The 22,864-nt window shown below is 57.0% G+C and overlaps 6 protein-coding genes across 6 annotated transcripts; 4 read left to right on the forward strand and 2 right to left on the reverse strand.

Moving 5' to 3' along the window:
* Positions 1 to 1,864: 1,864 nt before the first annotated feature.
* D7B24_000720 (uncharacterized protein) lies at positions 1,865 to 3,527 on the forward strand (the record flags this gene model as incomplete). Its single annotated transcript, XM_028634972.1, has 2 exons — positions 1,865 to 3,377; positions 3,475 to 3,527. 2 exons carry the CDS (start codon positions 1,865 to 1,867, stop codon positions 3,525 to 3,527), a joined length of 1,566 nt encoding a protein of 521 aa, XP_028492420.1.
* A 509-nt stretch (positions 3,528 to 4,036) lies between these two features.
* TSC2 (Tuberous sclerosis 2-like protein) lies at positions 4,037 to 8,887 on the reverse strand (the record flags this gene model as incomplete). Its single annotated transcript, XM_028634973.1, has 1 exon — positions 4,037 to 8,887. One exon carries the CDS (start codon positions 8,885 to 8,887, stop codon positions 4,037 to 4,039), a length of 4,851 nt encoding a protein of 1,616 aa, XP_028492421.1.
* A 1,612-nt stretch (positions 8,888 to 10,499) lies between these two features.
* CSE1L (Exportin-2) lies at positions 10,500 to 13,576 on the forward strand (the record flags this gene model as incomplete). The annotated part of the gene is made up of 4 exons (XM_028634974.1): positions 10,500 to 10,569; positions 10,662 to 12,536; positions 12,595 to 12,898; positions 12,949 to 13,576. 4 exons carry the CDS (start codon positions 10,500 to 10,502, stop codon positions 13,574 to 13,576), a joined length of 2,877 nt encoding a protein of 958 aa, XP_028492422.1.
* A 469-nt stretch (positions 13,577 to 14,045) lies between these two features.
* Positions 14,046 to 15,836, reverse strand: D7B24_000723 (uncharacterized protein; the record flags this gene model as incomplete). Its single annotated transcript, XM_028634975.1, has 3 exons — positions 14,046 to 15,278; positions 15,345 to 15,620; positions 15,699 to 15,836. The coding sequence occupies 3 exons, from the start codon at positions 15,834 to 15,836 to the stop codon at positions 14,046 to 14,048; spliced, it is 1,647 nt and encodes a 548-aa protein (XP_028492423.1).
* An 839-nt stretch (positions 15,837 to 16,675) lies between these two features.
* Positions 16,676 to 19,300, forward strand: D7B24_000724 (uncharacterized protein; the record flags this gene model as incomplete). Its single annotated transcript, XM_028634976.1, has 1 exon — positions 16,676 to 19,300. One exon carries the CDS (start codon positions 16,676 to 16,678, stop codon positions 19,298 to 19,300), a length of 2,625 nt encoding a protein of 874 aa, XP_028492424.1.
* A 1,742-nt stretch (positions 19,301 to 21,042) lies between these two features.
* D7B24_000725 (uncharacterized protein) lies at positions 21,043 to 22,513 on the forward strand (the record flags this gene model as incomplete). Its single annotated transcript, XM_028634977.1, has 3 exons — positions 21,043 to 21,077; positions 21,270 to 21,622; positions 21,675 to 22,513. 3 exons carry the CDS (start codon positions 21,043 to 21,045, stop codon positions 22,511 to 22,513), a joined length of 1,227 nt encoding a protein of 408 aa, XP_028492425.1.
* Positions 22,514 to 22,864: the final 351 nt, after the last annotated feature.

Raw genomic sequence — 22,864 nt, forward strand, 5'->3', positions numbered from 1 at the left:
TATGCCTTTTATATATCTTAAATGCCCTTAATTCTAAAGATATTAATATTTTAAATTATACTGTACGTACTGTATAGGGCCCGTGCACCTTGAATTGTGCACGTCATTACCCCCCCCCCCCGAGGTTTCTCCGGATTGGGGGGGGGGGTGAGCTTGAGTCTCACCCCTGTGAGCTGCAACCCGCGTCATGGTTTGGGTCCATGTCTAGCCTTGTCGATCCGAGTCAAGGCAACATGGAATCCTCCATCTCCAGCTCTTGAGTCCCAATAACATGTACAGTGTGCGGGACAGCCGTCCGCTACCGCATCGCCTCACATATCCCATTCCCCGACGGCTATCCTGCTCTTGAGCTTTTCTCAAAATGTCCGAAGGCTGCACATCATGTCCTGCCGGTTAGGACGGAAAAGTTCCCTAGAGGCAACGATTGACCAAACCCATCCATCCACGAAGGCTGGCGCCTGTCGTGCGACCTTGGCAGTACAACAAGCGTACAGTACTCGGTGAGGAATATTGTTGCATGTCCGGTTATGTGCCGGGTTACGCACACCGGTATGGAGAAAACCAGCGAGATGCGATTGTTGGTCATCACCTGGATTGTCTTCATAATCACCATGATCAAGTCGCTCAAGCACCAGATGACCATCAATCTCTCCTGGATGGCATCGCGATTCGGCGCTCCTCTCCTCTGCTTGCAACGCTGCCTCGCCAGGTTCCGCAACGCACCCGACATTCTCGATGGCTCTCAGTCATCGTCCCTGCGCGATTCGTTGAACCTCCACACCAACTCTCCATCACGAGATGCCCGTTTGTACGACCTTCACCATTGGTACATCACTAATAGCAAGCCAAGCGTGTGCTATTCACACCGCGGTCGAGCCCGGGTGGTTCCTAGTACCTGATCTCTGCTCTTCGCGCCTTATCGTTCGCCTCTGCTTCGTTGATATACTGGCCTCCTTCACATGCGTGCTCCGCTCCTGCGGGATGACAGCGCAATTTCGTCAACAAGAACCCCGAAACTGACCCTGCTCCAATCTCCTTCGAAGCAGCCCGAACGCCAGCGTTGTCAACCTATCAATAGTTCTTGACACTGATTACGCCTACTCGCTCATGGATGGGTGGCCTAGACTTGCCCATCATAATGCCAGGGTCGATTCGCCTCTTTCTGCGTCGTCTTGCATAAGTCCCACGCTGTGTTCCTTCAACCGGGATTGTCCATTTGCCCCCCCGCACTCATTTTGTTGCCACTGGTCACGCTGATATGAGCAGCCTCCGCTGAGGATTGATGACTTACTGCTGCACTTCGGTCTTGGACATTATAGGGCGTCCTGCAATCCGTGTGACCCGAACACCTGAAGTATTAAGACGACGCCATCTCGACAGGAGTGAGAAGTTGTTTCGCAGCGTTCCCCAGCAACTCGTTGCCGGGCTCAGATAACTGACAGAGGATCTCTCCTTTCCCTCTCTTTCCTGGGTTTTCCCTTTCCAAGTCTGTCACTAGATTGGCACAATGGTCTGCTGTGAGAAGCGCTCAGAAACGCAGGAATTATAAATAATGTTTTCAATCTCTTGAGCCATATGCCCAAGAAAACGCACCAGAACCTGACCGACACTCATTGCATCCGACGGGCCAACACTCTGAAGCCGTTTTCGAACTACAGGGAACACTGCAGGGAACAACTCTTCTCGCTCGAGAATCACTCCGCCGCCAGTTGATTGGTACCGCCACCGTCCATTTCTCCTCTCATTCGTCGACTTGGTCTGAAGTTCATCTTCCCGCACTATCTTGCCTAGCCAACTGGACAAGTAATCGGAAAAGGCTGGGGTAGGTGCCTCACCTCAACACATCTCAAACCCATCAGCGGCCATGGTGAACCCGACGACCACTCTCCTCTGGGATCACCTAGAGTATCTGCCTCTTGCTAAACATTTGGCTGAAGAGGATCTCATCCTTCTCTTGACACCCGTCATTGAGCCGCCGGGTGAAACGCCACAATTCCAGGATCCCTTCGAACCCCTGGGCCAGGCAATAGCCACGCAACATCCTCTCGTGCGGCATGTCCCATACACTAAGAACGGCGGCATAACGGATGCCCACAAAGTCTTCATAAAAAGATGCAAAGCCATCATCTTCGTCATTACAGGCCCTCCTTCGGCCGAAGAGCCTTCGCAGGCTAGCCTAGCTGCTACAGCCTTCCAGATTGGCGATGACCGACCCCAGATTATACTCGCCTGTCGTGACATCTGCGCTCACAGCCTTCAGGCCGAATCGTTTCCAACCGTCATTCAAGCAACATCCCTCTCACCTTCGTCACTCGTCGAGGCTGCCAGCTTTCTCTTCCAGCCACACGCCTGTTCAAGCCCGCCGCAAGCCTTACCCAAAGTGCCCATCCAGTTCTGGTCCCCGAACCGTGACCTCCCTGCCATAACGTCCCTCTGGCGCGCCTGCTTGCCCGCCTGCTTCCATCTTCCTCAACATGTGCTGGCGCCCCTCCTTCGCCGCGATGGCTACGCAATGCACTTGACGGTCCGTGATCCCCACTCAGACGCCCTGATAGCCTTTTGCGCGACCTACACCACCTACCCTTCCACCTTGACCTCGAACCTCCTCGGCTCCCTGGCCCTGCTCCTCGTCCACCCGGACCATCGCCGTCGCGGTATCGGCACCGCACTGCATGGCGTGGCACTCGCCCAACTGAGCCGGACGCCGGGCGTAGAGGCCTTGCTGCTGGGCTCTGCCTTCCCACGACTCCTCGCCGGCGTGCCTTTTGATGCTGGCAGCAAGGACTGGTTCGCCAAGCGTGGATGGCACGATAGCGGCCCCGGCAGTGAAATTTCGGACTGGATTGTATCTTTCGATGAGGCACCACCGCATTCCTCGTTAGTGGTTCCCGGTCTCGAGTTCCGGGCCTGCGATGAGGGGGACGTAAGCCGTGTCGTGGCCTTTGCGGAGCAGAGTGATGGCGGCATCGGCCAAGGCGAGCGGCTCGGCTACGGCGAGCAATTCTCGCGACTCGAGGGCACGACTCATGTCGAAGATGTCGTGGTCGGGTACCAAGGACGCGACGTCGTCGCCGCGGCGGTCCTCTACGTTCCGCGCGACGGAAGTCCTGCCGCCGAAGACCTGCCGTGGGCCAGGACGCTCGGCGATGACGTGGGAGGTCTGACGTGCGTGTGTGTTGCAAGGGAGAAGAGCCGCTTCTCTCCGGTCTCCGCATCACACCCGACGACCCGGCGGAAGAGCGCAGATGGGGCCCCTGAAGCTACGGGCGGCGACGATACCGTCTTGTTGGTCAGTCTGGTGGGTGCGTGTATGGACCGTCTGGCGCAGAGGGGGATGAAGCACATGTACGTTGACGGTCTGCGAGGCGGCGACGCGAGTATGCAAAAATTAGGCAAGTCTTCTTTCCCCCCCTTTCCTTTCGTTTCTCGTTCTCCTTCATGGCAGATGACGGCGGCTGACCACAGCCACAAAAGGCTTCCGGCGCTGGGCAACATACACGACGGGCTTGCAAAAAGGCCTGACCTGAGAGTTTACGCGGAACAAATAGCCCATGTCCAGCTCATCATCGTGAGGCGGCCGAGCCACGTATGATTCACGAGCAGAACAAATAGGTGAAGAAGCATGTACCGTAGCCATCGCGGCAAAATTGACTGTCTAAGTGGAAAGGCAGACGAAACCCCCATAGGCAGGAGAGTAAAGATGGAAAACGAAGAAATGAAAAAGACTCAAATCAATAGTGCTATGGTGATGGAAACAACAACAACAGCAATAACAAAAACTTTTTGGTATCCGCATGTGATCGTAAACCCTGCGCCCAACCCCCTTCTGTTCCCTTTCCCTTGCCCGATCCCTTCCCGTGTCCTGCCTTTTGCGTTGCTGTAAAAAAAGGCTCCTGTTGCCCTGCCTTCATCACGCGTGCACTATGGCCTGAAAAATTGGCCGCGAGAGACCTTGCATGCAGAAGCACGGTGCCCGCTGATGAGGGTCTGGTCATGATACAAGGGTGGACTGCGCCGGCTGATACCGACGAGTATGTCAAGCCCACCGGGAGAAATCGACCGACTCGACGAGAGAGTCGAGGCCGGTGCTTGGCGAAATCTCCGTGTCGTTTGTCGTTGTCGTCGTTGATAGCATGGAGCTGCGATGCGATGTCTGCTCGCTCGTGCTTGTGAAGAAGGTCGCGACCGAGGATCGGCGCAGGCTGCTGCCGAAACTGTCTCGCACGCTGCTGGCCGGTCTGGAGAGATCGGCAGCAGCCTGGGAGTGGGTGGCGGCCGCGAGGCTGCCACCGTGGTGCCCTCCGCCGAGAGATGTGGTTGGCGGCGAGGGCGTGGAGCCGCCGGCTTGTGGCGGTCCAAAGGGCGACTGTCCGAATGTGATTTGGTGGTTCGTCGGCGTAGCCGGTGTGTAGCCATGCTTTTCTCGAAGGCGCTTGATCTCGCGGAGGCGATTTCGCCACGAGCTGACTGTGTCACCACCTTCACGATTGGCCCAGACCAGGGAGAATACGGACGCGTTGAGTGCGAGGAGGCGAATGAAGCCTGGTAACGCCTTCAGGGATACCATCTTGGTCTCCGACGCGGGAGAAATGGTCGGGAATCCAGGCTTGCTCATCAGCTGGACCTTGTAAAACGGCATGAATTGCTGCTTATCCGCAGGCGGCGCCTCACGACTCGCGATGAAAGAGGCGCGAGACTCGGGCGTAATGACTATGTTGACGTAGTTGAATTCGCTTGGGAACGTGTCAAAGCGGAAAGGGTGGCCTGAATCGTTGAAAATGATGTTAACAAAGTCATTTCCAATGTGACGCTTCTTGAGAATGCATTGCGGATCACGTTCGAGGTTCGTCGGCATCTGTGTGATGACATGAAAGACCATCTCCGTGACGCGATCCCGCCAGCAGAACGTGTACTGTCCGTCCGAATCGTAATCACGGTCAAGGCCTTGGGTGTTGAATGTTGATCCCTTCAGCTTGGTGAGGGTCCCCAGTCCGTTCAAGAATTCAACGTAGTCGCTGCTGCCAGATACGTTGGAGAGAATCTCGACTTCATCTGTCTGGCCCTCGCCAATGTAAATCACACCCACCTTGTGGCCGTCAACCGTTGAGTTCCGGTCGAAAACTCGGACAGCTCTCTGTACAGCGTCATCGTCGGGTAACGGAATGGGCCGTAGCGACTCGGAAGTTTGTGGAATGGATGTCATGAGTTGCACCATCAGATGACTGGGCAGCACGTTGTTACTGTGGTCGCTGGCCCGAACCACTTCGGTTCCTTGCATTGTCTGGTGAGCGGGTGGCGGTCGGAAGTTCTCCCTAACGATATAAGACGACGTGCCTGAGGGCTGCCTCTTAGTAATCTGGGCCCAACCGGTGGCTGTGGCCTGCTCAATTGTGACGATGCTGTTTCCTATCAGCCACCTTCGCGTCAATATCTCTCCGAATCTCTCCTTCGTGAAGAGAGGGTCGCATGATGACTCGTTTGCGTCCGCATACGCAACCCGCTGCATGAAATCAATCGTAACCATGGCTTGCTCTTCAAGGCCTTGCCCGCTCTCGACGTTTGCGAAGAGGTTCTTCGCGATCCAACCCACGTGATTGGAACGATCCGGGAGCCTCAACGCCAGGAACCAGAAAGTGATGACATGGTGTGCTAGCGAGTACACGTACTGCGGCAGGTCGTCCGTTGATGCAGAGTTGCCATCAACAGTGGTTGGTGACAGCTCAAGGGCTCGGTGATTTTGCTGTTTGTCGCGGATGTACTGCAGGTACCGAATGCAGATTCCGAACACGATGCGATACTCTTCCTCCCTGAAGTTGACATACAAGGCTGGCAGCCGACTGAGACCGGCCAGGAACTCGAGAATGTGCATGGCGACGTGTGGTTGCGTGATGATCTGGGCCATCTTTTGGAGCATCTGCACCAAACACTTGCTCGTCGAAAGTGGCAGTTCATGACAGCAAATGGACAGAGCATGTATGCAATACTTTGCGCACCTTTCCCATGTTGAAATACCGTGCACAAAGGCTCGCACGATTTCGTCTTCTTGGTCTTTAAGGAAGTGTTCATGGTAGCTCAGAATCATGGTCAAGCTGTGGAATAGACAGATGGCAACATCAGCCCGTCGGAGACCCGTGTATGTGGGGGGCTCCTGAAAAGCATTCAATCGAATCTGCTCGCACACGACACGGCGAAGCCTTTGCATCTCGGTCAGTGCCCCGCGGAACATGGCATGATTGCTGAGCTGTGAGGGCAGGTGCACCAGTATCATACTGAAAACCTCCCAGTCACAGCCGTTCTCGAAAATGGTGTTGATGGTACTCAACCATGCTGTCACGTTGAGAGCCACATGATGCGTGCTGTCCTCTTCGGCCTTGGGCTCCTCTGAATTGGAAAGATATTGTGAAACCTTTTCCGAGTAAGACACCAGGACAGAGCTCGCGATTGTAGACGGCTTCTCTGGAAGTGCATCTTGGTCAGGTAGTGACCACAAGTGCTTTTGCCGCGGCACGGTTTTGTTCGCACCGCTGACGGATCGGATGGGATACGATCGATCCTGGGTGCCGGCATGACTGAATGAAATAGCTCTGGCAGATCTCACAGGGCCGCCATGTTCGGCCCTAGACGCTCGGGCTGACAAGGTGGCGTCACCAGCCTGCTTTCGAGCAAGCGATGCTTCAGTACGGTATAGAGAGGCTGCGAGGCCTTCTGCTTCCGTCTCGACTGTTAGGAAGATGGAGCTGGCCCAGTCAGCTCTGAGTCTGAAGAGGAGCTTCATTGCTGTGAGCCGAGCGTCGATTTGGTTGTGGCTCCCTCGAGCGATGCTGACCAAGATATCGAAGAGCTTTGCTGATTTTAGTCCGTTCGCATTCATGCAGCGCATGAAGAGCCGGACGAAACCTTGGGTGACAATATCCGACTTTGACGATTCTGACTCAAACGGAGATCGCTCCAAGGTCGGCGGAGCTCCAGGCGAAAGTGCTTGCGAGGCGGGCGGCTCCAGTCTGTCGCTGGAAACAAGGCTCTTGAGAGTGCTGATAATGAAGTTGAAGAGCTCCTGGTCAGACGCAATGGCGACATCGACCATGAGCGAAACGAGTGCGTCTAAAACGGCAACATCTGTCTCGGCAGAGACGTCGCTGAGAAGATCCTTTACTAGAGTGGCAATGCAGTCCTCTTCCATCTCCTCGCCAACGAGGTCCATCATCTCGTATGCATCCGTGATGGAACGAAGGGCCAGGAGTCGGACATGCGAAGAGCGCTGCCGATTGCCAAAGAAGCCTCGACGGACCAAAGCCAGATTGTCTTCCCACTCCAGATCTGATGGGGAGCAACATCTGAATTCCTGGAAGTAGTCAAGCACAACGACGGCAGTGGAGTCAGGAATCAGAGTGTGCACGTCCATGAAAAACTGTATGACGACGGGTCGAGGGACGAAGCTGCCATTTTTGCTCGTCATTAGACTTTCAAGACGAGCAATCATGCGCAGCAATTCACGACGAATTGCTTCATAAGGTCGGTCCGACTCAGTCTCAGTCTTGGTGGCGTCGTTGTCTCCTGAAGTGGCCTGAGTTGCTTTCTTGGAACACTCTGTGGCAATGCTGAGTGCCGTCGTCCAGTTCTCCTCAGCGATCATGTGGTGAAGTTTGCCGTCACTGTCGCTGAAGAGCGAGTTGAGGAGCTTGAGAACGGCACAGTGAACCCGGGCTGACGGCGTGCACTGAACTGTAGCCACGAGACCGTTCATGAGGAGGGTGAAGGGGACTGTGGGGTACCCCTTCTCAGTACTCTTCGCCACGAGCTTTTCTAGGACAGCCAGGGCGCCGCGAATGTCTCTAGTGTCCTTGCCCTTGCTGTTACCGTCCGCTGGCAGGTCGCGAAGGAGGTCCAACAGTACCCTCACTGTGGCGTGTCCGTTGTGCGACTTGAGAATGATTGACAAAGTGTGCCAAGCAGGTTTGTGGAGATTGGGCACTAGGCAGAAGATGGAACCCAGAACCAAGACGCATTCCCTGAAGCTGCCGCTGGGCAAAGACCCGAAGGTTACGATGGCATCGATGACGCCAATGCACGCACGCAGATCGTCTTCGACGATCGTGTTCAGGCATATGGCGACAAGAGCGTTGACCAAGCCGGCGAGCGCAGTCTCGTCAGCGACGTTGGAACTGAATTTGGTGACTTCGACGATAAACGTAAAGAGTTGCTGTAGGTTCTTCTCTTCGCCCGCTACAGAGACTCTCAATTTCGGGTTTCTCTTGGCGTCCCGGCTCGCGTGCTTCCTGGCCACCTTAACAGCTTGGTACGCCTCGCGCAGCCACTTTCGAAGTAGCGGAATAACGTCATAGTCGAATCCAGAGAGGTCGCGGCCGTGGTTCGTCAGGTCAACGAGTGATGCGAGCTGGAGATGGAAGTCCTCTGGGTTGGCGGGCGCCGTAAGGGTCTGGAAGAACTCTTTCCGCTCGAGGTCGGTGGATGATTTGTGCTTGACACATTCGGCGAGCAGTTCCCAACCTGCGATACGAGCCGCACTTGCCTTTCCTGCATCGATCAGGTCTTTTGCAGCGTACCAGATATCCAGGACGGGGCTGAGTGGGTATTCGGAGATGGCATAGCGAAGCGAATCGGCTGCGGCGGCACGCTCGTTCGGCGAACCATTCTTGAGCTGCTCAAAGGCCTCCATGTGGTTTCTGGACAGGACATCAGCGGCCACGGGGGTGGCTCCGGTCGGGCGGTCGACCATGGGCGAGATGGCGGGAGGGAAGATGGACTGGGCGATGGGAGGCGGGGACTTGGTCAACTTGGCACCGGTCAAGCCCTTGAAGACGTTGGCGAGGCCTCCGGCGCGGCTCGAGTCTGGCGAGGATGCGACATCTCCTGGCGAGCGGGACATAGGCTCGTCTGGGTTGTCGGATTCGGGCGGATCTCGGTATGCTACGGGGGGGAGGGGCGCGCGATACGTCTGTGACCGTTTCGGCTGCGAGCTCGAGGGCGGCTGTTGCGTCTGCGCCGAAGGACGGAGCTGCCGTGCCTGTGTTTTCGGATGGAAATGGATCGGATTATGAGGTTGGCAAAGACGAAAATGGCATGTTGCTCAGGAAATTCGAGGTCCGCCAGGCGTCACGACGATGTGCAGCCTTTGGGTGGGGGAGGTCGTATGTGGGTGCCAAGGTCGAGAGTGACAGGCTAGAGGAGCAACCTACGAGTAGGCGCATCAAGGTGGGAACTGGTCGGCCGTTGTCAGGCAATCAAGAGAGTGTCGAGAGAGTGATGATGATCGATCGATAGCTAGTTCGTGTCGTCGGACGAGGATCCGAGTCGGGGGGGTTGTTCCAAGCTGGGGATGCAAGGCGAGATGAGTCGTGCCAAGTTGAGTCGACTGAGCAGGCTCTGCCTCTGCAGGAACGGTGGCTGTTCCGGCCTCGTCTGGAGCGAATGAAGGGCCGCGCCGGGGTTCGAGTCGTGATATCACCAAGCGATGGGAGACGGGCGGCGCATAGCTAGATATCGCATAGGGCGGCTGGGAGGGGTTGAAGAAATCGTCAGGGCTGCGTGGTGATCCGTGGTCAGTGATCACTGATCAGGAATCAAGGTAAGAGAATGACGAGAAATGACGGACGATCCCGACTGTCGAATGCGGCAGGTCAGGTCAGGGGCCCAGATCCAGATATCGAAAGATGCAATGCTGCTAGGAAGTACCGGAAGTACCTGCATGGACCACCAGACGCACCGCAGGTGGTGAGCTTTGGGCGGCGGCGATTGGCTGGGGCGTGGGCAGCTGATCCCCGCTGTCTCGCACCATTGTTCTTCCAGCTTCCGGCCAATGACGAAGTCCGGTGGAGGAATGGGATGCTCAGCTTTCGCCATGTTGCCGGATTGTTTCAGAGACGAGGCAAAAGAAAAGAAGAGAGAGACAAGAAGAGATTTCATGAACGTGTCTCTTGAGTAAAACAGAGGGGGCGGCAGAGCAGGTGGCGTTGGAGCTTTACGAGGCGGCCTAGGTCCAGCATGCCACCATGGGGCCTACCTTAGGTAAGGGAGGTCAGAGTCTCGAACCGGACCCAAGCGAGCCGGCAGCCACCGTGTCCAGGCGTGGTTTCCAGTGGTATTGACCCCCCTAAAAACGACGTGCAGTGAGATATGCTAGGTACCTTGCACTGTAGTTCGGGGGAGGGGCCCTGAATGAACAGGCTGAAGGTACCTACCTACCTTACCTAGGTAGGTATCTAAGGCAGGCCCAAGCGTCCCGAGGCTGGCTCCCGCTCTGGCCCACGCACGCCCCTGCCGCCTTACCTAAATCGATGCTCCCGTAATTTTATCCCACCCTCTCTCTCTCTGTCTGCCTACCTTACCTTGCCTTATTGCATATGTCCCGCTGAAGCTTCATCCCCCACAGCAACCCATTCATCGTGGACCCAAACAAATCTTGAGGACGAGCAAGATCCCACGCAAAACCTCTCCCCCCCCCATCACCTCTTCAGGAAACGCCGTGCATCACCGTCAAGATGGCTGCGGATATGGGCACCATTGCCCAACTACTCGATGCGACTCTCGATCCCTCTCAGCACAAGAAGGGTTTGTACAGAGGGAGCTCCCCCTCCCCCTCTCCGTTCAAAATAGTACCCCGCCATAACTGTTTGGTTGCTAACAAACAATGCCTCCCACAGCCGAAAGCGCCCTCAAGCAAGAGCAGGTCAAGCCGCAATACTCCATCCAGCTTCTCAACATTGTCGCCTCCGAGGCGCTACCTCCTAAGACCCGTCTCGCCGCCTCGTTGGCCTTCAAGAACTTTATCCGGAACAACTATGTTAACGCCGAGGGAGACTACAAGCTGCCTGCCGACGAGGTGAAGACCATCAAACAGCAGCTTATTGGCCTGATGATTGCTTGCCCTCCTTCCATTCAGTCACAGCTCGGCGAGACCATCAGCATCATCGCCGACTCGGACTTCTGGCAGCGTTGGGACACGCTGACCCAGGAGCTCGTTGACCGCTTCTCCAACACCGACCCCAAGGTCAATATTGGTGTCCTCGAAGTCGCACACTCCATCTTTGCCCGCTGGCGACCGCTCTTCCGGACCGACGATTTGTATACCGAGATCAACCATGTCATCAGCACATTTGCCGAGCCCTTTGTCAAGCTCCTCATCGCCGCCGACAAGCAGATCGATGCCAATGCCCAGAACAAGGATGTGCTGAAGAGCTGGTTTGACGCCCTGAGCCTCATGATGAAAATCTTCTACGACCTCTCGTCCCACGACATGCCTCCCATCTTCGAGACGCATCTCAGCTCCCTCTCTGAGCTTCTGCACAAGTACCTGACCTACTCCAATCCCCTCCTCAACACCGAGGAGGACGATGAGGTCAGTATCGTCGACACGGTCAAGGCCGACATTTGCGAAGTCCTGCAGCTCTACGTTATCAAGTACGACGACGACTTTGCCAACTACACCCAGCCCTTCATCACGAGCGCGTGGAACCTCCTCTCGACCACTGGTCTTGAGACCAAGTACGACCAGATCGTCAGCAAGGCGTTGCACTTCCTCACCGCTGTTGCCGGTACGACAAAACACTCGTCCATGTTTGCGAGCGAGGATGTTTTGGGCCAGGTTGTCGAGAAGGTCATCCTGCCCAACGTCGCCTTGCGTGAGTCGGACATGGAAATGTTCGAGGACGAGCCCATCGAGTTCATCCGCAGGGATCTGGAGGGTTCCGATACCGACTCGAGGCGTCGCGCCGCCACCGACTTCCTGCGCAAGCTGCAGGAGAGGTTTGAGCAGCTCGTGACTGGTGTTGTTAGCAAGTACATCAACCACTACCTTACGCAGGGCAAGTCGGACTGGAAGGCCAAGGATACGGCCGTCTACCTCTTCATCTCGATTGCGTCCAAGGGCGCCGTCACGGCGGCCCAGGGTGTCAAGACCGTCAACCCCCTAGTCAACGTTGTCGACTTCTTCGAGCAGCACATCGCCGCCGACCTGACGAGCACAAGCGTGGAGCCCATTGCCAAGGTCGATGCCATCAAGTACCTCCACACCTTCCGCAGCCAGTTCAACAAGGACCAGTGGAAGGTCGCCTTTAACCCCCTCATCCAGAATCTGGCGTCCGAAAACTACGTCGTCTACACATATGCAGCCATTGCTGTGGAGCGCGTACTGTTCTTAACGGAGGACTCTGGAAAGCAGGTGTTCCCGAGGGAGGACATTGAGCCTTTCGCCAAGGATCTCCTCGACCACCTCTTCAAACTCATCGAGAAGGAGACGGCGGCGCCCAAGCTTCAGGAGAACGAGTTCCTGATGCGCTGCGTCATGCGTCTGCTCATTGTGATCAAGGAAGGCGCTGCGCCCGTAGCTGAGCGCGTCCTGAAGCACCTCATCCTCATCACCAACATCATCAAGACCAACCCCAGCAACCCCCGCTTCTACTACTACCACTTCGAGGCTCTTGGTGCCCTCGTCAGGTACTGTGCCTCCACGAATGCTGGCCTCTTCAACCAGCAGCTGTGGGAGCCGTTCCACCAGATCCTTGTCGAGGATGTCACGGGTTAGTCGATCGAGTTACACCATTCCCATTGATGCATCGTGCTAACTTCTTCCCATAGAGTTCCAGCAGTACGTCTTCCAGATCCTGGCACAACTGCTCGAGGTCAGCCCAGCAGACGCCATTTCGGAGAACTACAAGGCTTTCCTGGCACCCCTGCTCGCGCCTGGCATTTGGGACACGAAGGGTAACGTTCCTGCTTGTACGAGATTGCTTTCGGCCATCATCCCGGCGACGAAGTCCTATATCGTTTCCGAGAACCTTCTGGAGCAAGTTCTGGGTATCTACCAGCGTCTCCTGAGCACCAAGAAGTTCCAGCTGTACGGCTTTGACGTGATCGAGTCTGTCGTCAAGACGTTCGAGCCGTACGTATATTTGCCTCTGATGGGAATAATTCGAGCTAACCATAGTCTAGGAACGCGCTGAACCAATACTTTGGTCACATTCTGCAGCTCATGTACTCCAAGCTCGAGGGCCAGCCCGCCGAGTCTCTCAAGCTGCGTTTTGTCCGGTTCTACCACTTGGTCTCGGCGCGGCAAGAGGCGGGCTTCGGCGCCGACTATGTGGTCCAGCACACGAATCAGCTGGCGCAGGGTCTCTTTGCTAACGTATACCCCACTTTCATCCTCGCCGACACAGAGAAGCTGGCCAACCCTGTCGACCGTAAGCTCGCTGTCATCAGTCTTGCCAAGACGGTGTGCGAGTCCAAGGCGTTTGCGGAGCAGTTCAAGAAGGGCTGGGCGCGGTCCGTCGGTCTCCTGCTGACGCTCCTGGTCAACCCGCCCGTGGTGACAAGCGGTGTCGGCGACGAGTTCATCGCCGAGGCCGACGTTGACGACATTGGTTTCGGCCTGTCCTACACAGCGCTCAACACGTGCCGTCCGATCACGCGCGACGACTACCCAGAGGTGACGGCCGTAGCGCCCTGGGTCAGCGCGTACATTAACTCAGCGAACAACACGCACGGCGGACAGATCTCAAACTACATCGCCGAGAGGCTGACGCCCGAGCAGCAGGAGGCCCTGCGTCAGCTTCTGATGTAGGAGACGAGAGGCGACGGAGGCATGGGACTGCCGGACGACTGCGTGCTGGCGACGGCGTGGGGAGGAGGCGGCAAACTGCAATGACTTGTCATGACAAAAAAGACTCTGGTGGTGATGGTGTTGTGGCCCAATACTGCCACGTAGTCTGTTGATTTTAGACGAACGAAGCCTTGACGACGTACTCTGAGTGTTTGCATGCTTGCTGACCGTGCTGTATGTATTATTGTGTTTTATCGGGCTCACAAAAAATGCCGTCTTGCTACCAGGCAAGTTTATCAAGAGGATACCAAGCTCTATATTGTCTGTTCCCATGCGTGGCTGATCTGCAGCTTCAACTCATTCAGGGGTAACTCTGTGATAGCTCATTGGCCCTTGCTTGCGCTTCCATTCCTCAAATTCATGTTCTTGAGGTTGTCTTCCGAGAACAAGGTATCGCCAGTCATAGAGGTCATCGTCATTTGCGCTCCCCTCAGGCGACCTCCTCGTGACGTCCCCTCGCCTGCCTTTGGGCCAATTGCACATCAGTCACGTAATCCTTCATCTTCCAAGCCGGCACGCCCTTCTCGTACATCTCGTCCATCTCAGCATTATTCCGCCGCGACGGCTCCGGCACAAAGAACCACACGACGACGCAGGTCACGGCACCGACGCCGAAGAACAGCCACCCCGTCTTGTACCCCATGTTCGCCCCCTCCGTGTCCAGCATGACCGGCAGCGCCGTGTTGAAGGTCAAGCCGAAAACGACCGACAAGCCGGCCGCCAGCCCGGCCGTGCGCGCACGCAACTTCTGCGACGCAATCTCGCCGACAAACGCCCAGCCGAGCGAGCCGAGGGCGTTGTTGAAAAAGGACCACACGCACGCGACGAAGATGCAGAAGCTGCGCAGCGGCGGCGACGTCGGCGCGAGGCCGATGGCGGCGACGACGAGCATGGTCAGCGTCGAGACGCAGGCCGCCGCGAACACGACGAGGCGGCGCCCGAACCGGTCCGTCCACAGCATCAGAGCCACGGACGTCACGAGCGCGATGACGGTCAGCACCGTCGTGATGAGGAACGGGTCGGCGAAGCCGGCCTGGCGGAAGAAGAGCGACGCGTACGTGCTCAGGAACGACAGGCCCGTCAGCTGCTGCGCACACGCTGGCAGCGCCGAGCCCAGCGTGCGTCGCGCGTTCGAGCCGCGGAAGCACTCGACGTACGAGTCAGCCAGTTCCTTCCACCCCTTTCGGCTGCTGCCGTCGTCTTCCTCCAGCTCGTGGCGTCGTCGCCGCTGCTCGAGGATCGAGTTCTTGATGATGGCGTACTCGGCGTCGACATCGTAGGCGGGCACTTGACCGTTCACGCGGTCGAGAGATGCGCGACCCTTCTCGTCGAGATCGCGCTCGGCATAGTACTGGGCCGTCTCGGGCAGCCAGAGGAAGATGGGCAGCATGATGCCGAGGAACCCCCACTGCGTGACGATGGGAATCTTGTACTCCTGTGGGTTGGCGTTCTCGCAGATGAGGAGCGTCAGCGGCGCCAGGAACTTGCCGATCGTGTTCCAAAAGCTGTACGTGAGGACCATGGCCCCGCGAATGTTCGACGGCGACCACTCGGCAATGTAGATGGGCAGCGTCGACTGCAGGGCGCCTACGCCGACGCCCGCGAGGATTTTGGCGCCTGACCAGTCTCGCCAGTCGCGGACCAGCGTCTCGAGCGTGAGGGACTGCGACCTTGATCAGTGCTAGCCCCTTTTATTCTGGTTCCGTCAAGAAGTGAAAGGAGGCCTTACACCTGCGAGCACGACCCAGAGGACGTACATGGTCATCTTGCGTCCGATGCGATCCGACACGGGGTTGAGGAAGAGCATGCCCACAAGCTGGCCGAGGGACTGCATGGCGCCCCAGAGCGCCGTGTGCTGGGCGTTGAGTACGTGCTTTGTACCGGCAGCATTGAGAAAGCCGATGTGGTTAACGAAGCCCTTGTTGGCAATAATATTTCCGTTCAACTTGTACTGGTAGCCATCGGCTGCGGCTGCGATCGCAATCAAGTTGCAGATGAGTACGGCCTACTCTTCGCGTCAGTATGGATGTAGCCTAGAGCACTTCTATATTTTCGAATACGTCACCTTCTTGAACCGACACACAGTAGCCCAGAGGCCTAGTTCATCGTGGTCTGACTTGAGCACGACGGTCTCATGCTTGAAATCGATATCATTGTCATGGTGCTCGGCACCACCAGAACGAGAGCCTGCTTCAATTTTGTCGGTCTGAGCAGACATCATGCGCCAAGATATTGAGTATAATCCAATTCCTGTCTCCAAATATGTTTGCTCTGGGTCGATGGCCTTTTTGAACACCCTGTAGATCCTTCACGACATCTTACCACAAAGTTTGCACCGTGCACCCCAGAACATCACCACTTCGCTGACAGCTCAACCGAGTCCACCGGCCGGAGGACATCTACAGCAGTGGCCTGACAGTTTTTCCAATGTTGCATTCGGATGGTCCAAGAGCGTCGCTCATCCCTTCCAGTCCTGGCAACCCCACGAGCCAAACTCCCGGCTAACCGGCACTGATGCGGAGAGAAAGTCAGACCATCACCGCGGGGAAGAACCCTAGGACACCAGAATCCGGGGTAAATCCCCAGGAGACTTATCCGTCGCCATCTACCAGCCAGAGCCAAGTCCCTTCATGCCGCTGTGCTGGTCTTTTGCGTTCAGCTCTGAGCTCCCGCAACGGCAAGCCACTTCTCGTTACAGCGCAAGGGGACATCGTGGGCCTCTACCACTCCCTGGCGCCGTCTCTGGTGGGATTTGAAGAAGGGACAGCGGCAGAAAGCGGATGAATTACACACACACCGGGCCAGAGTCATCAGCTCAGTCCATAATCCGGTGGACGGACAAGAATCCGTTGTCTCGCGATAACAAGGCGCGAGGTCCACGGCGGCGGCGTGAGCTGTCGAATGCTGCGAAGAATGCCAAAGCAACGATAACCCCACGCTGAAGCTCTTTGATCAGCGAAAGCCTGTCCAAGCTTGGAACAGGGTACAACTATTAAGACGTCATGCCCTTTTGCGGCTCATGAACCCAAGCCCAGGCACAGACTCCAAAGCACCGACGACATGGCTGTCTCCATCGCACAGGTCACAGCCGAGCACCACCATGACGGCTTCGGCCTTTTCACCACAACACCTCGTCTCTCATGGCGCTTTGACGCGACGACGGTGAGAGACTGGAAGCAGGCGTCCTACGAGGTGCGCATATCACGCAACGGTCAAGACGAATCATATCATATAATTTCACCTGAGTCCATCCTCGTCCCTTGGCCATCGTCTCCACTAGCCTCGCGGGAGAGGGCATCTATTGAAGTCCGCGCTACGGGGCGCGATGGACAATCCACAGACTGGGCGAGCTTAAGTGTTGAGGTTGCGCTCTTGTACCGCTCCGACTGGTCTGCCCAACTCATCTCCGGTCCGCCACCAGGCCCGGGACCAAAACGCCCATTCCGACTTCGGAGGACATTTCGACGCACCGGGACTGGACCAGCACGGCTATACGCCACGGCTCACGGCGTCTATGAGGTTGAGATCAATGGCCGGCGGGTAGGTGACCATCTGCTCGCGCCAGGATGGCAGTCCTACCGGCATCGTCTTCACTACCAGACGTACGACGTGACGTCCCTTTTGCAGGAGGGGGACAACGTCATCGGAGCTCACATTGCTGAGGGATGGTTCGCCACGAGACTAGGCAGACCCGGTGTCGCCAACATCTGGGGCAATCGGCTAGGGTTTCTCGGTCAAGTCGAGATCGAAGGGGAGGTGGTTTGCGCATCGGACGCCAGCTGGGACCATCTCGAGGGCCCGCTCATCAGTTCCGAGCTGTACAACGGCGAAATCTGCGACAGCAATCTTGAAGACCCGACATGGTCAAGCACATCGGCAACAACCCTAGCCAAAGGGCGTGCTCATGTCTTGCCGTTTCCTGCAGCTGAGCTCATAGCTCCCCAAGTCGCTCCAGTGCGACAAGTGATGGAGCTCAAGGCGAAAAGGATCATCACGACGCTGAGCGGGAAGAAGATACTGGATTTCGGCCAGAACTTTGTGGGCTGGCTGCGAGTCGAAAAAACAATATCCAGCACGCCAGACAACAGAGACCTGATTATCAGGCATGCCGAAGTAATGGAGCACGAAGAGTTAGGCATAAGGCCACTTCGCACTGCAAAAAGTCAGTACACCCTGAAGCTCGGTGGCCCTACAAGGAACGCCCAGACACGGTTCACGTTCTACGGCTTCAGATTTGCTGAGATCACGGGCTACGATGACGTTTGCGTTGATGACTTCACGGGCGTCGTCATCTCTTCGGACCTGCGTCGCACCGGTGGGTTCGAATCCTCCCATGCCATGCTCAATAAACTGCACGCCAACACGGTCTGGTCAATGCGAGGCAACTTTGTCTCAGTGCCCACAGACTGTCCACAACGCGACGAGCGCCTGGGTTGGACTGGAGATCTCCAAGTGTTTGCACCGACGGCCAATTTTCTGTACGACACGGCCGCTTTCTTAGGATCATGGATGCGTGATGTCGAGGCTGAGCAAAGGGATGCTGGCGGCGTAGTGCCGGTTATTATTCCCAATATCCCCAAACCGCCCGACAACCGACAAAATAGACCGATGGCAATCTGGGCAGACTGCGCCGTGATTACACCCTGGGACCTGTATAATGCTTTCGGCGACAAGACCCAGCTCGCGACGCAATGGGAGAGCATGCGTTTATGGTTGGACTTGGGGGTACCGCGCGATGAAAAGGGCTTTTACTCGACCAAATCGCCACAGTACGGCGACTGGCTGGATCCTCGCGCACCAGCCCACATGCCAGGTAATGGACCGACAGACAATTTCATGGTGGCCAACGCATATCTCATCTGTACGACGGACCTTGCAGGCAAGGTTGGCCGCATCTTGGGCAAGGCTGAGGCGGCAGAGCGCTACGAGATAGACGCTGCTCGTCTGCGGGATCTCTTCCGAGACGAGTATGTGACGAAGACAGGGCGATTGGCGTGCGACACACAAACTTCGTACGCGCTTGCACTGAGGTTTGGGCTGTTTGACGACGAGCAAATGGCGACGGCGTGCGGGCGCCTTGACTACTTGACTCGTTGGGAGCAGTTCAAGATCACGACTGGTTTCGCAGGCACGCCCATGATCCTCAAGGTGCTGGCGGATAACGGCATGCTGAACCTTGCGTACCGCATGTTACAGGAGCGTGATAATCCCAGCTGGCTGTATCCAGTAGGGATGGGTGCGACGACGATCTGGGAGCGCTGGAACTCGATGCTGCCGGACGGAACCATTAACCCGGGCCAAATGACGTCCTTCAACCATTATGCGCTGGGGTCGGTCTGCGCGTTCATGCATAATGTGGTGGGTGGGCTCTCGCCAGCATTGCCGGGCTGGAGGAAGGCGCTGGTGAAGCCGCAGCCGGGTGGAACGGTCAGGTCAGCTCGGACATGGTTTGACTCGCCCTTCGGGCCATATGAGGTGAATTGGAGATGCGAAGGGTCCAAAATGACAACACGGCTCAGGGTACCGCCAAATGCAGAGGCGCACGTGGTGCTTGAGGGCATAGACCAGGAGGTGGGCAGCGGCGAGTACGTGTTTGAGACGCTGTGGGAGACAGACCCTGAATGGCCTCCGAGTCATATCGCGGGGCCACAGGGCGACCAGTATGAGAATTCTTTCGTTGCGTGATCGCGAAGTTTATTTCGCGTGGTAGAAACCTTAACAGGAGCGTTGGGACTGTATCTGTAAGTGTAAGTTTCTCAGATTGAGTGTCAGGCCGTGGCCTCGGGGTCACTGCCGTCTGACGGTTCGTGGCCTACCGGCCGGCCGCAGGTTATAGACCCCTGCAACGAACAGTTGATTGTCCAAGGTTGATTATGCCGAGCCGGCAATCTGGGGGATCAAGCGACCAGCCAATGCTCCCGATAACGTTGCGATTCGCAAACACCACAATTGACTCGGCAGACGATCGTGGTTTGAGAATCTGCCAGCGCTGACTCGAAGCATATGCTGGATGCCGGGATGCTTGTTCTTGAGAGAAGCTTATCGGCTCGCAACAACCAGCTCGCAAGTCTGGTCTTTGTGGGGTATAGGCAGCATAATGCAGAGAAGGCAAGGCGCGGCTGAGGATCATTCAAGCAGCTGGTCCAGCCCGGTCCGCGTCGGTATTTCGACCGTGTTCTGGCTAAGCAGGTGGTTGAGTCGAACATCGAGCGTCCCTCTTTCGGGCAGGCCGTCTGGCGTGGCATTACGTGCCCCCGACACGGGCGAAGCATCGATCAAGCCACGACCCCAGGCTGATGCTGGCGCAGTGTCTTGTGCAGAGACCATCGGCTGCCCAGGCGGCAGAGGCAGGTCAGTGGGCCTCGAATGCTTGACTGGCGGCCAAGGGACTGAAGGGTCCGCCAAGGAACTGTAAAAGAGTCCGATGCCGAGGATGAAACGAGGCAGATTTCATCTTGGCGATGATCTGTCTGAGGATGGTTGAGGGAGTAGTGATGGAGAAAGGGCCGTTGGCTCGAAAGGGGGGAGCTCGACGCGACGGAAGAGCCCCGCTTCTTTACTTAGCAGCCAATGACGGGCGCTACCTGTGACCCCTGGTGCTTCATGTTTGCAGGAAGGGGCATCTCAAGGTGAGCGATCCGCTGAGTCAGTGGAGAGCCCTCCCCCCAGCGCTCTAGTGCACAGCAGCGCTTAGTGCGCAGTGCGCTCCAGGGCTCCCGAGGGCTCCTGACTGAGGAGGAAGGCTTGAGGCTCTCGCAACAATGGCAGGATGAGGTGCAGTGGAAAGAAAAGGTGGCTCCGGGGTAGCCCCTGCCCCAGGCCAGAACCCTGCAAGCCGGCGGCTCCTGCCTGGGGTTCGTAGCAAGCTGCAGAGAAGCTGGCTGGCCCGATGGGACCTGCCGTCTGTAAGAGTTGCCATGATGAAACACCTGAGCGCCCCAGCGTCTTCACTCCGTCCCATCGTCAACGGCCAGACCCAGCCCACCCACAATGCCACCTCGTCTCTACTCTGTTGTCTGCCCCACGGCGTCGTGGCTCTCTGACACTGACAGCGACCTCGACGCCAACATGACGGGTCTGAGACGACAACTTGCTTGTGTCCGAAGTCGCCATAGGTCTGAGGTCGACATGGCTCGGGTGTCATCTCGCATTGCTACACCTGCAACCCCATTTCATCATCAGACTAACCAACCTCTTCTCTTACTTCCATCCCAAGTTGCCTTTCATCCAGTCGTGATGCGTCTTCGTTTCGTTTCTCTCTTCCTTTCGTGATCCAAGACCCGGGCAGTGCCCATTTGCTCTTTTCTTGTTTTTCTTGTACTTGTTGTTGTTGTTGCCCGTCCATCTCTTCTTTTCGCTTCTCATCGTGACAGCTGGCCTGGTCATCTGTATTCCATTCGTTTTGATACACCACATTCATTGCCACCATGGACCAACCCATTGGCTTCTGGTTTCTGGAGAAGTGAGTGTCAACCAGCTTCTATCATCTCTTGTACAATCCAAGACTAACACCGCCCAGCCGAGAGGAACGCCGCCCGCGTTACCGTCGTCTTCGCCCGAGACAGCTGGCGCCCATTGAGCCGCCCGTCCCTGACGATAGCTCCTCCGATGAGATCGACTCGCCATCGCCCACGACGACTTCGTTCCCTTCCAGTACCGCCGCGCCGCCTCCGAACGCCGGACCGACAGACGTCGTGGCGAACCCTATCAGGCCGCCTGTTGCTGAACAACCGGCGGCGGGTGAGACGGAGCGTGCTGGCGAAACCACGTCCTCGGACTCTCAGCCGCGGCCAACTGAGCTCAGCACTCTCAGCACCATCACGACGGCGGCACCAACGACGACTTCTTCTACCGATACAACGTCTTCGTCGTCCTCTTCATCCACCGAGTCGAGCTCCTCCAGCTCATCTTCTAGCCAAGCAACTGCCGATGCTGCTTCTCAGATTGGATCTGACAACGCTGGGCGGACGGTCGACCCAAAGTTAGGGATCGCGTTCGGCTCTATCGGTAGGCTGGCTCTCCATGATGTACCCAGAAGACTAGGCTGACAACGTGCCAGGTGCTGCTGCTGTCCTCCTCTGTATCGGAGTGGGCATTTGGTGGTGCATGCGCCGCCGCAGTCGCAAGAAGGCCAAGCTCACGCCCCCCGCCTCCAGGGCACCGAGCCAACTCTTTACGCAGGAGGCTGCTGCTCGCCTCGACCAGCGGAGCGTACGCCGAGCGCCGTCAAGCCTCATGGGTGAACTCATGACGGCCGCCTACGCCGACAACCAAGGGGTCCCAGCCCAACAGTCGATGCCTTCGCAGAACCAATACGTCGAAAAGGGACCTCACGTTATTGCTTCACAGGCGCCGCCCGCTGGATTCGCCGCAAACGCACGCACATCGATTGCAAGCTGGGTCAACCGTCTCAACCCCTTGAGGCTAAACGCTCCATCCGAGGCCTACCAGTCAAGCCGTCAGAGTTCCATGTCGGACGTCCGGCGCGCTGTACCCGCCGACGCTTCCGCCCCCCCTGTGCCGGTCGTTCCTTTTCTCTTCCAGTCCCGCACCATGCAGAAGGATGACGACATGGAGCCGCTCGTCCAGCCCCCCGAACCGGCCATTCGACCTCCCTCAAGCCGATATGAACTTCCCGTCGACGACGTGCACCGATCCTCGTTCTCATTCTACGGACGCGACCCAACGTCGAGGGACGACGTGCCTCCGCTGCGGACCATGCGTCCCCAACGGCAACCCTCGATGGCACCAACGATTCACACGACCATCAGCGGCGCAGATACTGAGAGCTCTTGGCAAAGTTGGGGCGCCGGCCTGGGGCGGCCGCAGTACCAGCCAGACCCAATGCCCTCCCCCAAGGGCTGGCTGCACAAGTTCCCTGGCTTCGGGCCAAAGTGAGGCCGGCGGAGGGTGGAGGTGGGAGTTGCTTTGAATTGAATACGAGATCAGATCTGTGACGGGCATGACATTTGTGATTATGTGCATAGAAGTCTGCCTGGCAATGACAAACGTTTTGAATGCTCCCGTTTTCTTCTGTACCGGCTGAAATGCCCATGTGGCCGCGTGATAAGTTGAACGCAGGCTCGCCACACCTACCGCTGTAACCATGTCTATCACACCCAACAAGTTTCCAGACCAAGCTAGTCGCTGAATGTGCACACGGCTCTCGGGGGCAAGAATTCGAAGAGCCGATACAGCTGAGAGGTTGGTGCCTTGGGTCATTTCGTCTAGCTAGCAGCTGTTTCTTGC

The sequence above is a fragment of the Verticillium nonalfalfae genome (assembly GCF_003724135.2).
Source record: "Verticillium nonalfalfae strain VnAa140/NRRL 66861 chromosome Unknown scaffold_110, whole genome shotgun sequence".
NCBI lineage: Eukaryota > Fungi > Ascomycota > Sordariomycetes > Glomerellales > Plectosphaerellaceae > Verticillium > Verticillium nonalfalfae.